General features: G+C 35.6%; 3 protein-coding genes and 1 pseudogene across 7 annotated transcripts; 2 read left to right on the top strand and 2 right to left on the bottom strand.

Annotated features, from left to right (window-relative positions):
- Positions 1 to 2,613: 2,613 nt before the first annotated feature.
- LOC140969920 (uncharacterized) lies at positions 2,614 to 5,562 on the top strand. Of its 5 annotated transcripts, none has more exons than XM_073431439.1 (9): positions 2,618 to 2,766; positions 3,208 to 3,331; positions 3,543 to 3,865; positions 4,110 to 4,181; positions 4,260 to 4,327; positions 4,443 to 4,590; positions 4,694 to 4,774; positions 4,851 to 4,937; positions 5,067 to 5,562. In XM_073431439.1, the coding sequence occupies exons 3-9, from the start codon at positions 3,614 to 3,616 to the stop codon at positions 5,145 to 5,147; spliced, it is 789 nt and encodes a 262-aa protein (XP_073287540.1). In that variant the 5' UTR covers positions 2,618 to 2,766; positions 3,208 to 3,331; positions 3,543 to 3,613; the 3' UTR covers positions 5,148 to 5,562. The 5 variants fall into 5 exon arrangements, with proteins under 5 accessions (XP_073287538.1, XP_073287540.1, XP_073287539.1 ...); XM_073431438.1 differs by having other exon boundaries at positions 3,208 to 3,413; XM_073431441.1 differs by having other exon boundaries at positions 2,620 to 2,766; positions 3,283 to 3,331.
- Positions 5,563 to 7,167: 1,605 nt separating this feature from the next.
- On the bottom strand, positions 7,168 to 8,366 carry LOC140969929 (probable ribose-5-phosphate isomerase 1). The gene has a single exon (XM_073431450.1). The coding sequence runs from the start codon at positions 8,165 to 8,167 to the stop codon at positions 7,295 to 7,297; it is 873 nt and encodes a 290-aa protein (XP_073287551.1). The 5' UTR covers positions 8,168 to 8,366; the 3' UTR covers positions 7,168 to 7,294.
- Positions 8,367 to 10,877: 2,511 nt separating this feature from the next.
- LOC140969928 (putative fasciclin-like arabinogalactan protein 20) lies at positions 10,878 to 12,112 on the bottom strand. The gene has a single exon (XM_073431449.1). It carries the CDS (start codon positions 12,095 to 12,097, stop codon positions 11,030 to 11,032), a length of 1,068 nt encoding a protein of 355 aa, XP_073287550.1. The 5' UTR covers positions 12,098 to 12,112; the 3' UTR covers positions 10,878 to 11,029.
- Positions 12,113 to 12,129: 17 nt separating this feature from the next.
- On the top strand, positions 12,130 to 13,922 carry LOC140969925 (multicopper oxidase LPR1-like; annotated as a pseudogene).
- The last annotated feature ends 331 nt before the right edge of the window (positions 13,923 to 14,253 follow it).

The raw sequence follows: 14,253 nt of genomic DNA, 5'->3' as shown, positions 1-14,253 counted from the left end.
GATCAATCTTATATATATCTAAAATAAAAGTAATTTTTTTGAAATTAAAAATAATATTTTTTTTATCAATCAAATATAATCAAGATTCATCTATTATTTTACAATAATTGATGTGAATATTTAATTGTGTTTGAAATGTTATCACGAATGTGCACGTGGAATTGGTCCCAACCTATAGGTTTCTTATATTCTATTTCTCTCAAACAGTGGCTAATTAAGTTTTTAATTATTTTATTCAGCCAACAATAAAAATATAGCAATCTAATCAAAACTCAAAAACAATAGTCAAGAAATTTATATCAACATAATTAAATTTATATAAAAAAATTTAATATGTGGTGTGTTATAACTAATTCGTCCATATCACTTAATAGGTCTAGACAGAAACCACAAAAAATCGACACCAATGGTTCTCGAAGTTGAGTTGGTTTCAAGCCGAAGCTGAACATTGCAGTTTGGTTTCCGGTTTGGAACTCTCATTATCTTTCACTCGGTTCTCAATGACAAGCAGGTCATCATTCTTCGTATCGGTAACAAATTATTCATAGCTAGAAGAATCCTATAGAAAATTTTCTGAAACGTATGCACTTTTGATTGTTATGCCTTAAATTCCTCTGCACATGACTCATCCACCCTTTAGACGCATTATTGAAGATTGCAAGTCCTCCCTTTGGATATCCAAGTTGTTGCATTAGTTTTTGTTTGATAGCTAAAGACATTTCTTTGTATGATCTTGAAGGTTGAATCATCCCTTTGTTTTCTGTAATTACCGATGTAATCTTACCTAATTTGGTTTAATATATCTCTATTGTTTTATTTATATTAAAAAAAAATCTAATTTACGTGCAAAGCTCTTGGAGTTGACTCCAAAAAATAAAATTCTTGGGAGTCAACCAACGTACAGCACGGCACGGCGGTCTCCTCAAATAAAAATTACAAGGTGGTGTTGATGCTTCAATTCTTTTCTTGAGCGACATATCCTCTAAGTTTTCTCATTCTTCCTTTTCTACTTTTCAAGAGTTCGGTCTTGATTTGGGAAAAATTATATATGGAAAGAAACAAGATTACAGATTTTTTGAAACCAACAAATCTCTTCGATCGGTATGCCTTATGAAATGATCTCTCGTGCATGGGGAACAAAACTGAAGGGCAAGCAAGCTGGATTAGTTTTGAGTTTCGAATCCTATGAGAAAAAATATTAGAGTTCAATCAATAAATCACTGAACAAAGGAAAAAAAAAGGGGACTTTTTGCTCCTTTAATTTCCTCTCTACTCTAATATTTTGTCAGTTCTTCGTCTATTTCTTGTCTTAGGTTTGTTCAGTAAATTATTATGTAACGTTTCATATGAAGTATGCATTTATAGCGGCCATGAAGTTTAAATAATGACCAATTTTATATGTTCTGTTTGGTATACTTAATTTTCGAATCAGGATTAGGATATCTATAAAATTGAAGTATGATCATTTAACTTACCTGCCCAAGTAATTATACCAGATTATCAGGCTGAAATCGAGAAGTCGCAATTATATAGAGGACCATTTTGCTTTTTAATAATGCTTACTTTGTAATTGATAACTAATTATGAAAAACTAATCCAAGACAAATAATCATTGCATGGCGATCTATTAAGGATTTTCGAATTATAATTTCAGAATACAGGACCTAATAATTACATTATATTATCAAGTCTCTAAAAATAAAATATTACTTCTCTTGCACTAATTTTATTGGTATGCCAGAGAAAAAGATGTATCGAAGCCTGGGTACATTATTAATAATAAAAAGGGAAAATTTTTGATTTTTTTTATACAAGGTTGTCTTCGTCTGTCGTCGAATTTCAATCTTGGTATGTCATATTTGTTTTTTTTTTTTGACAATTTTAATCATTTTTTTCGATTTGGAGTTGATGTAATACCATTGTAGCTAATTAAAATTTTTAAATTTGAAAAATATAAGATTAAATTTGAAATTTGATAATATAGAGAACTAAAGTGTAATTTTTTTTTAAAAAAAAAACAAACTAAAAAAATGAATAAAGAAAGAAAGAAACAAGAACAAGATAATAATTGCCATATTTGGTCGTGGAAGATTACCAACCAAACCAAAGAAAAAAACCAATGACCTATTACACAGTTGTCATTTGTCAACCAAACACCAAAAAAATTGGTATGGAGAATGACGATTTTCACATTTTTTCGCAACTAACTCCACCACAATGAGTCAACCAAACAATTAAATTGCATACGTTCAAGTTTCTCGAAAAATTTTGCAGTCAAATTTTTTTGGCGTTGAGTCTCTTCTATGATTAAAATTTATAGTGTGTTATTTATCAAGAAAATGGTTTCAGTTGATGGGGTCCACTGTTGCATGGTTGAATATTTGAAAATTTAGCTTTGAGTAAGGATTAATTGATAAACTGCAGAAGTAATATTTCAGCCAACATCCCTTTTGGGCCAAGTACGTATTTTAGAATTCTTCTTCTACTATTCTAGTCAATGTTTGACGGAAAGAAATGCGAAAGATAACAACGATGTCGAAGAAGTGATTTCGTCACATTTTTCTTTTTAGCCAACCAATGAAGAAAATCGGTATAAAAAAAAAACCTATGTAGCACGTATGTGTGTGTGTGTGTATATGAACTTATCTATGGAAACAAGAATTTGAACTGGGGAGGTATGGGAACACTCTTGCTTCTTCCCCAAAACTCCGGCCTTCTCTAAGAAATAAAGGATTTCTTACCTTTCAGATATCCGATTCCCATCTTGTAAGTCTCTTTTTCCTGCCATATTCATCTTTCCAAGTATTATTTTATAGTTCCCACTACTTTTTGTATGCTCTGTTTTCTCGGTTTTGACATTGTATTGTGATAAAGATCACTTTTTTTCTACCGGGTATGCTCGATTTTTCTCCTTCGAGTCTTTCTCGAATGTCTTGCTTTCTTTTCTTGCTGATGAATCATGGGCTTAATTCTCTGTGTGCTTTTGTGACATGGGTTTTGTTATTTTTGGTGTAACTTGTTTTTTCGTCTCTTCTTTTCTTTTATCTTATCCTTTTTCTGGCTCTTTATCATCCAAGGTTCCTTTTCTGGGAAAAAGCGCACTTTATGAACTTTGATTGTCAAGTTTATTTTTTCCCCATTCTTCCTTCCTTTTTTCAGACCATCTATTCGTGTTTTCATGCTCTTTTTATTTCCTTATTTTTGTAGGACTCATCTATTTGTTCTTAAGGTGGTTTCCTGCTGGTTTTTTGTCCATCTTGATATTTTTCTGTATTGGCGTAGCCAGAAAATGAGGCAAGGAGGTGTCAAGAAGAAGATCAAATGTTCTCAGGCGTGCAAAATTTGTTTTTGTTGAAAAGAAAATCACACATAAAAATTTCGAAGGCTTTTCATATATTGTTTGACCTGTCTAGGTTCTCCCCTGTTTTCCACCTTATTACTCTGTATTTGTTGGGAAACTGAGTTTAAATGCTTCTTCAAACAAAGGAAATGAATGAGTTTCCAACAAAACTTTGATAGAGCTTTTGTTTCATTTTCGTCAGGTTAATTCCAAGGACTGGTTGTCTCAGCTATTTTTACAATCAAACAGCTGATTGTAAGTATTTGATAGAAGATGGGGGATCACTTTGTTTTACTTGTTGATCGCTTGCTCACGGAATCAACCTTGGAAGCTGCAATACAGAGTAGAAACTCGCCTAAACATGGGGAAAAAATCACAGGTGACGACGCGATGATTACATGTTCGTCCCACGAGGATTCTGAATCTAGTTTATCTCCAAGAAAACTCGTGGAGTGTAGGATATGCCAGGACGAAGATGTGGATTCGAAAATGGAGACTCCATGCTCATGCTGTGGCAGCCTCAAGGTTGGTTGCCCTCTTGTCATTAGTATTGCCATTTGTCGTAAAGATTAAAGAATATATTATTTTCCTTTTCTATTTATGTTCTATTCATGTACCTGTATTATCTCTACACATATAAAACCGGTTACTCCATTTTAAATTAGCTATATAAATAGATGTGAACTTAAGCCAATTCAATATTATTTTAGCAGCATTTATAGGGAAGGATTCTCAAAACATACTGTACTAATGTTTGGTTTAATTCCAGTATGCTCACCGTAAATGCGTACAAAAGTGGTGCAACGAGAAGGGCGACACAATATGTGAAATATGCCATCAGGTTGTGACTATCCGCGTGAGCTTTGTTTAGTTAAGTTTCAATTCTTGGTGGACTAATTCTTGTATATGATTGTTTCAGCAATTCAAGCCGGGATATACAGCACCACCCCCCATCTTTCGTTTGAGGGAACTCCCTCTGAACTTCAGGTACTTCTTGTGCTTTCATTGTCGGGGTCTGGAACTCATTTAGCTCGTAACTTGGTTGAAATTTACTCATCCATACATGGTTTCTTATATCACTCAACCAGTTTAATCTAAGCAGGGGAAATTGGCAAATTACTCGAGATTTAAACAATCCTCGCCTTATTGCAATGGTTTCAACAGATCGCAGTTTCTTGGATCCGAACTATGAGGAGTATGCTTATTCGACATCAAGAAGTATCATTTTCTGTCGCTCAGTCGCCATAATAGTAATTTCTCTGTTTCTGTACAAGTTACACACAACTTGACTCTATGCTGATAGGTAGATTTTTTAACAGCAATTCTTCTTATTTTCATAATCTGTTTTTGCAGTTTATGGTTCTCCTAATTTTGCGGCATGTCCTTCCGATAGCTGTTAGTCGAGCAGGGAACTTTTCTTTCCCATTTATGATTGTAAGATCATGAAGTAACCTAAATCAATGAAGTTATTGACAAATATTTTTCCTAATGTTTCTTTAAAAAATGACAGTTGCTTCTGCTAAGAATTGCTGGGATTATTCTACCAATATGTATTATACTGAAAGCAGTAACTTCTATCCTGCACAGGCGCCAACAGGTAAAAAAAATGGTCAATCATTTCTAATTTTCATTCCACACCTGAAGAAAGAAACATCAGAAAGATTCAATCTTGAATTAGCTAAAATCTTTCTTACGCAAAAGAAATATTTTGGATCGTTTACGACAGGCTAATGTATCTGCTTCTTCATCTGACGAAGAAACTGGTTCATTGACTGCGCATCAGCATCGTATTATGGCCGTACATTAACTGTTGGAACTGGATACGATGTTCGATCCTGTGATGTTGCTTTTGATCTACCTGACGAAGGAAGTAGCTATCCAACAAGTTCATCTATGATGATGAATGGCGTTATGGTTTCATCCTATACACTGAACTCTTTTAAAGTTTATTATTACAGCATAAGTTTTGAGGTGGGATTTCATTTCATTATGCATCTCTAAAGAACCAATTGTAAATGCCTTATGGATATCCAGAGCACAAATATTACAATTGTGAATTTGTAAAAAAAAAAAAAATCCTTATCTTTCAGCGATATGATATATGGTGGCACCAGTTTATAGTAGGTGTTTCATACTATTTTATAATTTCTTTTGAACATATATATAAATGGTTCGCTTCACATCAAAATTCAGAAATAAAGAAAGCGACATAATTTTGTTTTTCTACTGAAGTGATGTCCTTGTCTTTATAGGTGAGCTACTCCACGATTTTGCTTGGATTTGTTGACTACCGAATGTTAAGTTTGCGATAATGAGGACATAATTTATTGGTGTCGTACTATTAATTAGATATTCAAATTGGTCATTATTAATTTCACTGTAATGGTTGAACTAATATTCAATATATTGATAGTATAAAATAAAATATTGATAAGGTCAATCAAAGTTATAGTTTGGATGAATTCAAAACGTCCCAGAATGTGACGTTTGAGAAATAGGAAATAGGCTGTTACTGACTTTTATCAATCCAATGGGAACCTAGTTGCTTCTCTCAATTTTCTTCTTCATCATATTTAACATTAATTATCATTTCAGATATTGATCGGGATGGGGATGCCAGTGATTATATTAAATAATATATGTATCGGCCAACTATTGAAACTGTTCCAATAGAATTTTTTACCATGTACAGAAGCAAATTAAAAAATATTTCATTTCTAGCAAGTTTATGTTTTTTCGTGGAGGAGGAGGAGGAGGAAGAGGAGGAGGAAGGCTGCTAGCAGCATTGGTTTCTCTCCCCTTTCACTCCCCACACTCCTAAAATTTCTTAAAAGATGCATAAGTTTCTCCAGTACTCTGCATAAAGAAATGGATTTTCATTCCTCCCATACACAAAAGAGCTTCGATCTTAAATTTCACCTCCACGTCATTTCCTACCTCTTACACTAGTCTAATCGTGGGAAAACCACCAGATCAGCTGTTAAACTAACTTGTTGGCAACTATCAGTCTTTCAAAGTGATAAAACTTTGGGTGGATACAACGAATCAAAACTAATAGAGAAAAGAAGGTACGAAATAGTTAGGGGTTCACAACTTCTTGGCTCCTCAAGTGTGGCATACAGATATCAGTTTGTAGGCGCGAGAATCTGATATAACTCAAACCATTCATTGAATTTCGGTTAACTAACTAATCTATCGTGACACAATCAAATGGGTGAGAGTGTATTCTTGCATCATTCTCATGTCAGGAAACCACATTCTCGTTCATAATCAAGGGGTATTGTCTTCATTCATGTTCAATCAGAGGCAGTATTTGGTTTTAATTACAGAGCTTATAGCAGGAAACTCCAATGTCAGGATGGATCTCAAACGAAAAAGGTCGCAACTTTAATGCATGATATCACTCTGACTGTGGATTCAGTGCTGTCAAGAATATCACGTAACCACCCAAAGAACACTTCAAATCGGACATAAAACTTATTTCCGTGTCACAAAACATGGAATTGGAGTACAAAAATAGGCATCATCCAGCGTTAGCAGAGATGCGTTTGGTTTTATCTACCAGCCTCGGTAAACCAAAAATGAAAAACTACAAGCCATTTAGCAAACAAGGAATTGGACAAGTACAGAATATGATCCGTAAAAACACATAAAACCAACTCTATTTTATAACCAATGCACAAGTCAAACACAAGAAAGCACATTTGGAAAAGACATGCCAGTAAAGGAGATCAAGAATCATCTTTGCAGCTAAAATATCATAAACAAGCCTTTTGGCATTGACAAGACTAATAAAATTCCGTCATCAATTCTATGAATTTTCAGCATAAGCAGCACCCAAAATTTTCCCTTACAAAATTAGGAAATAAGTCGAACTGGAGCGAGTCACCTGAGTCAATAACCAAAACTTTCTTCCCCAATAGACCTAGACATAAATAAAAAAATTCAGCAAGACTAAAACCCATTCCTCAATTCACTGTAACAGAAAGACTCTACTTCCACCTCACTCCCTACTCGAGTCTTGATGGTAAGGCCACCGACACCTGCTACAATCAATGAGGAAGCCAATCCTATAAACATGCCGTGCTCTACGATCCCGGGAAGCCTCAATATGGCATCACTCGCTTCGTCTAAATCCCCGATATCCCTCTCAAAATACAGGTCAATGACATAATTTCCGTTATCTGTCACGGAGGGCTTCCCACTCTCTGCACACTTCCGAATCTCCCCAACACAACCAGCATAAGAAAACAGGTTCACAAGTCTTTTCAGCGAATGATTCCAACAAAAAGGGATAACCTCTACCGGCATAGCCAACTCACTACCCCCGATATGCTTCACCAATTTGGATTCATCTACTATAACAATGAATTTCTTGCTCACGGATTCTACCATCTTTTCCCTCAGTAACGAACCCCCGCGACCTTTAACTAGGTTCATGGCTGGGTCCACCTCATCAGCTCCATCAATGGCTAAATCGATAACAGGGTGAGAGTCAAGATCCGATAAAGGAATCCCCAAAGACAATGCTTGATCAAATGTTTTGGTCGAAGTGGGTACACCAACAATATCTTTAAGTTCCCCCAGACGCAGAAGCTCTGCAATTCGATCCACGGCGTGTTTGGCTGTAGATCCGGTGCCGAGGCCAACGACCATGCCAGATTTGACGTGCTCCACCGCCTTAAAAGCGGCGATTCTTTTCAAATCATCCTGTGTGAGGGAGACCGAATACGGAGACACGGTGGATGTTCCCATTAGAGTAGGCGGGTCGACCGCGGTGTGGGATTCGGACAGTAAGAAATGTGAATGTGGGTTGGCTACTGCCATGGCTAGGTATCTAGAATTGAATATATAAAGACCACAAAAAATCAAAAAGGTTAAGAATTGGGATCCCAAGTTGAACGAGGGAGGATAAGAAATCGAATGGCTATAACATACTCCCAGAAACGCATCGGGACAATGCAGCAACAATTGTATGAAAAGGAGAGAAAAATCTATCAAACGTTTTCAGATTTTATGGGGAAAGAGGAGATATTGGATGCTAATAAAGGAATCCAGATCCTCTAGCACACAGCACCAAACGGCATCGTTTATTCTGAATTTTAGTAGTGTTAACCAACTTCTTTTTACATTATCTCATTAACTAAAAATTAAACTTGAAATTAATTATTCTTCAACAATTCAAACTTTAGTTATTATTAATTTTAAAATTTTATTATCAAACACTCTCTATTTTAATTTTTCATTAACTTCAAAATAATATATAGAAAAGCTCTCCAAAACACTCTTTTCATGTATTCAGTAGTGCCTTAGTTTATGTATTGAGTAGGAAAAAAACACATTTTTTAGACTCGAAAATATTACCTTTTTTTTAAAGAGTGTCAACATATTTGTACCGGATTTTGGCATGGCTTGTGAAAAAACTTGTGCACAACTTAAATTAATTGTTTTAAAATTAAATATTATAACAATATTTTTATAGTTAACTTTTTTCATATTATTTCTCCGAATTAAATGAGTATAGTCGATTTTTCTTTTGTCAATTAATAAAAAATTTAACAATATAAGACTATTAACATGCGAATGCTTGAATTAAAATTTAGAATATTTTCATCATGAACTATCTAATAAAACTAAAAGTTAGCAATATATTTAGAAAAAAATAAATAATTCGTCCCCAAAACACAAAAACAACTACTCAAGAATATATCTTATATCTCCATTGAAATACATGACTTTAAAAGAATATTACAGATGATCAAGTGATGTCTACATTAAATTAAAATACATCTTATAAATTTATAACAACATTTTCATCTTATAGGAAAGTTTTTTTTAAAAGATTTTTACACACCAAAAAATTTCTAAATATGATTAAAGTTCATATCATCAATAATTCGATGAAATTGAATTGACTTCCAATTATTTAAAAAAATGCATGAAGTATCGGAGGTACTGAACAAAATAGGTGTAATTCATCTTGCATTAAAATGTCCTATAATGATTGAAAAAATAAGCAATCTAGATAATTTGTGTTTCCAAAAAGAATATCAATAGTAATTATCTACTTACCTTGACTCTCAATTTTTGTCTTCATTTTGATTGAAATTCTACGTAACTATTCAACCGTTTCGACCTTTTCACACCACTTTTTTTCTTGATTTTTTTGCTTGTATCATGGAAAGTCCTGTTGATGATGTCCTGACACCATCATTGTTGTCTTGGCTCACTTCCGTCAAACGAATTTCCATGATCTGCATTGTTAGATAAAACACCAAATTATACACCAAGGAGAAAGTTGATGCGTGGACGAATGCTTCGGTTGCCAGTCTTACTAGCATTCTACAAAGTTTTCTATACCGTTATGTACTTTGTAGCTTAAAATCTTCTTCGAAACCATTGCTCATATAATTGTGTACCACTCCACTCTTAGCTTTTATCGTCCATCTATTCCAGTTATAATGCTCTGGAAATTTTTTTACGTCCATCACATCATATACTTTAACAGCATTAAAACACAATAATCCAGTCATCTAAAATTTTCGACAGCAGCTACATGAAATCAATGCATGACTACACAATAATCCAATCACCAAAATACTCATAATTAATTAACATACTTGCATCAGCCCAAAAAAGATTAGTTGTTTGTTCTTCCATATCCGTATGATTAGCATGATAAAATGATGGATTTTTAGATAATTATTATTGAAAATATCAGACAATCAAATTTCCCATTTTTTGGATTGAATATAGTTTTTAGCATCTAATATGGTGCAACAAGACTATCTCTCCGCATGCATGCTGTTTTAGTCACACACGAGAGTATCTGTATTCGAATAAAGGCGACAAAATCAACATAAAGGAGTGGCTAGAAATGGAAAATTTTTAGTATTGATTCCATTCCACCAAATATTTTATTCCGAGAAGATAAGGAGATAATACGATGTTTATTGAGATGCGTGTAGGAAAATGGAAATTAGCGCTAGGGTTTGTGAAATGGGGTCCGAGGAAACGAGGAGGAATGGGCCGCGTAAGTGAATTTTTTGTGTGAGGGTCAAATTAGGAAATTCAATTAACCATTAAGGAAGTTTATTTAATTTATTAAATAAGAAAGAATATTTTAAATCCACAATGATAAATTTTTTCAGACAAAAACTTATATGAGACGGTCTCAAGGGTCGTAATATGTGAGACGGATCTCTTATTTGGATCATCTATGAAAAAGTATTAATTTTTATGCTAAGAGTATTACTTTTTATTGTGAATATTAGTAGAGTTGACTCGTCTCACAGATAAAGATTTGTGATATCGTTTCACAAAAGACATTCAAATTTGAAAGTTGAAAATTTCTGTTATATTTGTATTTAAAATGAATGTCATTCATTATCAGACATATTTTAATGGTGAGTGATTAAGGCATTAATTGGATCGGATATCTCCATTGAACTAGGCCCAATATTCAGCCACCCAATCACTTAAAATTAGCTTTCCTTTGTGCGGGCGGCATTATGCTATTAAAATTACAATTCGCACAACACAATTGACCAGCATTCTTAAAGAGAGCAATTTGCATAATTTTGAAAAGGAACACTACGACACAATATACAGATCACATCCGTTATCGCAGTTCAACTCAAAGAACAAAAAGAAGAACAAAATCGAAAGAAAAAGTATTGTATATTTAAGCTAAAGCTCTCCATGATCAGCAGAAATCTGTACCTCAACTCTCTGCTCGGATAATTCCTCCATGAGTTCAAATTCCTCATCTTCACTATCCGGTTCCGAAATCGCATGTTGTAACCCATGAATCACGAGCCATTCACTTTCATACAAATCCGGGGATGTAATAACAACCCCATTCACCATTAATGTTTCATTATCTTCATCTTTTGTAATCTCCAAGCTGAACCCTTCTACATTATTCGAAATCACTGTACCATTCACCATTTCATCAAGATCACTCCAGCTCACTTTACACGGAACCAAATGCCTCATGAGCAAAGAAGAGTACCCGAGAAAATCCCCTGAAAACCGTACTAAATCCAGGTCAGCTGGTGCGAATAGAGTCCACTTCATCACATTGTTCTCTGTGAAATCCCCTCGATCGAGGAACCCCATGATCTGTAAATCAAGAAACGAGGCGATAATGGAATACCCTCTTGATTTTAGGACACCAGATGCATCCTGGAATCTTGAAACTCTCTCCAATTTCAGGCACTGGAAATCTGCTGTTGTGTCAGTTTTGGTAGAATTTGCGAGGGTGAAGTTTAGGTTGAAAAAGTCGTCGATGGCGTACGCTATTACCCACCCATCATCGAAAATGGGTGATTCAGAGACCTTTACGCCATTTATTGAGATATCGTGGCTACTTGAAGAGGTTACAAAAAGGTGCCTGGAGGGGGAGAGAGTGGGGATAGAGGAGGAGAATGGGAGGGAGAGGAGAGATGAAGAAGAGAGTGACAGCGGAGAGAAGTGCAGGAGAATGTGGGCCAGGGAGGGTTGACCGTTGTCAGAGAAGGCGGAGTTGGGTGGGGAGAAGATTGTCAGAGCGGTGGTGGTGGTGGCGGAGGAGGAGGGTAGGGGGAGGGAACGAGCGATGAGTTGGAGTGTGAGGGACATCGCAGTATAGCCGGAGTTGGCTAGAGTATCGACGGCGTTAAGGAGGTATTCCGGCGGCTGAGACTGCGGAGATTGAGCTGTGGAGAGAGACAGGTAGGACAGGATGAGGAGAGAAAGTAGGTTGTGGGAGGCCATAGCTGTGTGCGAGTTTGCAACTGCTGGCAGTTATGATTTGTGGCACAAATAGCAGATATTTAGCGGGAGTAACTTACACACGTGGGAGTCTTCCATTGGTTATGTGGTCAACGGAATGTTGATAAAACCTTTTTTCATAGAATGAAAATAAAAATATAAAAACCTATAAAAAAAATTATATAATTTTTATAAACGATGCAGCACAATGAACATAAAAAGATAAACTAAAGTAGTTGTTTTTGTAAAGAGAACATTATTTCGGTGAAAAAAATACAAATTAGTATATAAAGATAATAAATTAACTCATAACATGATAAAAATATAATACGTGGAAGTTACGAAACAAAAAATGTTATTCTCCCTTTGCATGGGAGAATCTAGCAAAACATATGGTCTATCGATATTCCTTCAACACCAGTGTTTGCATATGGTCTATCGAAGGAAACGTCTACGGTTCCAGGTCCAACGTTCGAAACTCTGCAGGGAATACACACTTGCATATATAGCATGGCAAAGCTATCTTCCATCGAACCATATTTTGCCTTGGGATCCCATCATTCCGACTGCCATACCTCCCTGGAGAACCGGCATTCCCAGTGTTGCACCTACAAGGTGGCATCGAGCAGCCGCAAAGTGACGGCCACTCAAACGCCTGGTTCACGGCCAGATTCAAAGACGCGGCCCATCTTGGACTAAGAAACAATATCACTACCAAAACATGCAACGTCCAGGGACTCTATGGTACCTTTATCATGCCATGTGGTAAAAAATTACGTTATTCGACAACCAAGCGTTGAGTTGCCGCTACGATTGCCTTACGACGAAGAGTTTGATCGGCCGTTGCTCGTGTTCGATCGTAACTTTAGGAAAAAGTACCGTTCGATATTCATGAAGTCAACCGGAAATAACCCCTCAATACATCCTCAGTGGCGGCCAGAGTATTTCGCTGATGTGATTGTGATCAACGGAAAGGCGTGGCCGTACATGATTGTTCGCAGGAGACAGTATCGGTTTCGGATAATAAACACCAGCAATGCTAGGTCTTGAGCTTTATTTCAACAATGGCTTGGAATTCATCCACATAGGATCTGATTAGGCGTACAACAGAGAGCCAATTAGGCTCAACAAGATTTTGTTAGCGCAATCTGAAATAGCTGTCGTGGTCATTGACTTCGCAAAATCCAAGTCCGCGTCAGCTATTTTGTGTAACAATGCCCCATATCCCTACCCAACCGGAGATATGGTGAATGAGGTTGATAGCAAGATCATGAAATCATCATATAACAGCCAGACACGAGTAAGACATGACGACGAATATACTGATCAGTATATCGATCAAATACTCATCTCCAAACCCATCGAGTGCATCCACCACAAGGTAAAATGTAATGTACGAGTATACTAGCAACATCGACCAGACTACACATTTGTGCATCAATGTGAAACCCTTCGAGGCAGCGGCGACATAGATACTTAAGGCAGGTGCAACGGCGATTTGGACCGTGATAAATCTAACCGAAGATAATCACCCATTGCACATTCATTTGGGGTTTTTGTGTGGCCTTAAATCGAACAAAATTGGTTGAAGTGGACAAGCACGCACGAGGGGAGACGATAGAAGTGCCCGCCCTTGAGAAGAGATGGAAAAATGTGTACAAGATGATGCCTAGATATGTGACAAGAATTTCTCGTATATTCATCACTCCAATGAATCGAATCCTTTTGATGCAACAGCCGAGCCTGGTTACGTTTATATACACTGAATTTTCTGATATTAGAACATGAGGACAACGTCATGATGAGATCCTTGAAATTTATCAAGTGATATTGTTGAACAAAGGGGTGATTAATCGTTGCATGGTCCTGTTTGGGACTGGGAATGAAAGGTTGTTAGTAGTGAAATGATTTTTCTTTAAAAAAAAAAAATAAAAACAAAGAAACAAACAAAAGAAATGAAAATAAAGAAGAAAAAATAAATGATGAAAAAGGTAGCTTTTAAAATGTATAATTAAAGGTAACTCAACTCCTGTCAATAATAATTGCAACTTAATATTTTGTGTATATTATGTACTTTAATTGAATAGATTTTCGAAATTATATATGTTATAGCTAAAGGATATCATAGAAAGAAAACTACATGATTTTCTAATTTCTTA

Source organism: Primulina huaijiensis, unplaced genomic scaffold, assembly GCF_012295235.1.
Source record: "Primulina huaijiensis isolate GDHJ02 unplaced genomic scaffold, ASM1229523v2 scaffold43089, whole genome shotgun sequence".
NCBI lineage: Eukaryota > Viridiplantae > Streptophyta > Magnoliopsida > Lamiales > Gesneriaceae > Primulina > Primulina huaijiensis.
Note: the sequence above shows the minus strand (reverse complement) of the source record. Positions and strands in the feature narration are given on the sequence as shown.

Bases quoted from the DNA above. Each gene is read 5' to 3' on its own strand.
- LOC140969929 (XM_073431450.1), bottom strand. From the start codon at position 8,167: ATGGCAGTAGCCAACCCACATTCACATTTCTTACTGTCCGAATCCCAC.
- LOC140969920 (XM_073431437.1), top strand. From the start codon at position 3,614: ATGGGGGATCACTTTGTTTTACTTGTTGATCGCTTGCTCACGGAATCA. The intron at 3,866-4,109 runs GTTGGTTGCCCT...GTTTAATTCCAG, and splicing joins CATGCTGTGGCAGCCTCAAG to TATGCTCACCGTAAATGCGT. The intron at 4,775-4,850 runs GTAAGATCATGA...AAAAAATGACAG, and splicing joins TTTCTTTCCCATTTATGATT to TTGCTTCTGCTAAGAATTGC.
- LOC140969928 (XM_073431449.1), bottom strand. From the start codon at position 12,097: ATGGCCTCCCACAACCTACTTTCTCTCCTCATCCTGTCCTACCTGTCT.